General features: G+C 31.2%; 1 protein-coding gene across 1 annotated transcript in view; it reads right to left on the bottom strand.

The window, feature by feature from the left end:
* LOC107665477 (collagen and calcium-binding EGF domain-containing protein 1-like) overlaps nucleotides 1–1,773 on the bottom strand; it is a 13,393-nt gene that overhangs the window by 7,470 nt on the left and 4,150 nt on the right. The window contains exon 3 of the mRNA XM_016456383.1: nucleotides 808–860. Within this exon, the coding sequence (XP_016311869.1) occupies nucleotides 808–860 (53 nt within the window). The remainder of the gene's footprint in view (nucleotides 1–807; nucleotides 861–1,773) is intronic.

The raw sequence follows: 1,773 nt of genomic DNA, 5'->3' as shown, positions 1-1,773 counted from the left end.
TTGATAATTTTGACCCATACAATGTATTGTTGGCTATTGCTACAAATATACCCCAGCGACTGTGCTCCAGGGACACAGATGTATTCATGTACAGCTAACAGTTAACAAATCACATTTAGCACACTCATATACGTTACATATACATTTAAAATTTGTTTCAGAAGAACAGGCCAAAAATAATGATGAAACCGTTTTCTGTAGTGCATAAATACAATATGCTGATTTGCTGCTCAAGAAACATTTCTGATTATTATCAATGTTGAAAACAGTTGTGCTGCACGATATTTTTGTGGAAACTGTGATGCATTTTATTTTTCAGGATTCACAGATGAACAGAAAGTTCAAAAGAACAGCATTTATTTGAAATAGAAATCTTTTGTAACATTAGAAATGCCTTTACTGTCACTTCAGTTGAATGCATCCTTGATGAATAAATTAAATGTTCTCTTTTTCAGTCTTACATCAGCTTTTGAATGCTAGTATATCATGGTTTTTATATCCTTGAGCAGCAAATCAGCATATTAGAATGATTTCTGAAGATCATGTGACACTGAAGACTGGAGTAATGATGCTGAAAATACAGCTGCACATCACAGAAATAAATTACAGTTTAACAGATATTCACACGGAAAACAGTTACTTTAAATTTAAATAATATTTCAAAATTTTTGATTGTATTTTTGGATGAAATAAATGCAGCCTTGGTGAGCAGAAGAGACTTTGAAAAACATGCATTTGAAATACTCATGCAAAAAAAAACACTATAATAATTTGACAATATGAGAATTGAACGAAAGGTTTACCTACTTTCTGGCACACACTGACCCATCACAAACCTGAAGCCTTCACAGCACTTCCTCCTGCAGACACACATCAATTATTTCTTAAGTCAGAGAACGCATAGAAAATGGTCATGCAAAACTAAACAAGTGCCCCTAAGGCAACACATTATTGAAAGGAAATTGAAAATGTACAATAAATTATGTTATGTAAATTCTGCATTCCTATCAAAAATAATGGTTTGTCCAACATGTCTGTTCAGTCTGGTCTTAAAGCAGATCTCTAGCTCTTCTCAAACTGCTGAGCATCATTCTGTCTGAAAACACATCTGGGTTCAATCTCACATCAGGATTCAGGAGTTTCGCAGGCCAGCATATCTCTAAACGAAGCCTGAAAATAAGAGTGACAGTCATCGTCATCATCTGATTCACCTCACAGACTGAGACACAACATGAGACGATCAGGAAAGACAAATAGGTAATAAACACAAACTCGCTAGATGTCAATTGGGACAGAAACAGCAGAGTGTTTGAATGCGAGTTACGGTGATAAAAGCATGATGCTTGTTTGTTTTTTTATAATTAAATGCCATGACAGAAACCAAGACTACTTTCATGTCAAGATACTGGTTAAAATGTAGCAAATTATGAACAGAAAAAAAAACAGTAATAAAAAAATACAAATAAAATAAAATAAAAATAGAAAAAAGTTTTTAATGTTTTCTTTTGATAAAAGTAATTCTAAAATAAAATCTGGCCTCACTACTTTATTTGCATGACAAGAAACAGGTTAAAATATAGCAAAATATGAACAGAAAAAAGAAACAAACAGTAATAAATAGAAAATGAAAAATAACAATAATTAGACAAACAAATAAATAAATAAAATAGTTGTTAAAAATATAAATATTACATAAAAAACGCACAAAAATGTTGTTTTTTTTAATGTATATCATTGACAAAAAAAAAAAAAATATAAATAAATAAGTCTGCC

Source organism: Sinocyclocheilus anshuiensis, unplaced genomic scaffold, assembly GCF_001515605.1.
Source record: "Sinocyclocheilus anshuiensis isolate Anshui unplaced genomic scaffold, SAMN03320099.WGS_v1.1 scaffold1303, whole genome shotgun sequence".
Lineage (NCBI taxonomy): Eukaryota > Metazoa > Chordata > Actinopteri > Cypriniformes > Cyprinidae > Sinocyclocheilus > Sinocyclocheilus anshuiensis.
The sequence above is the reverse complement of the archived record's forward strand: the minus strand, read 5'-3'. Positions and strand labels throughout refer to the sequence as shown.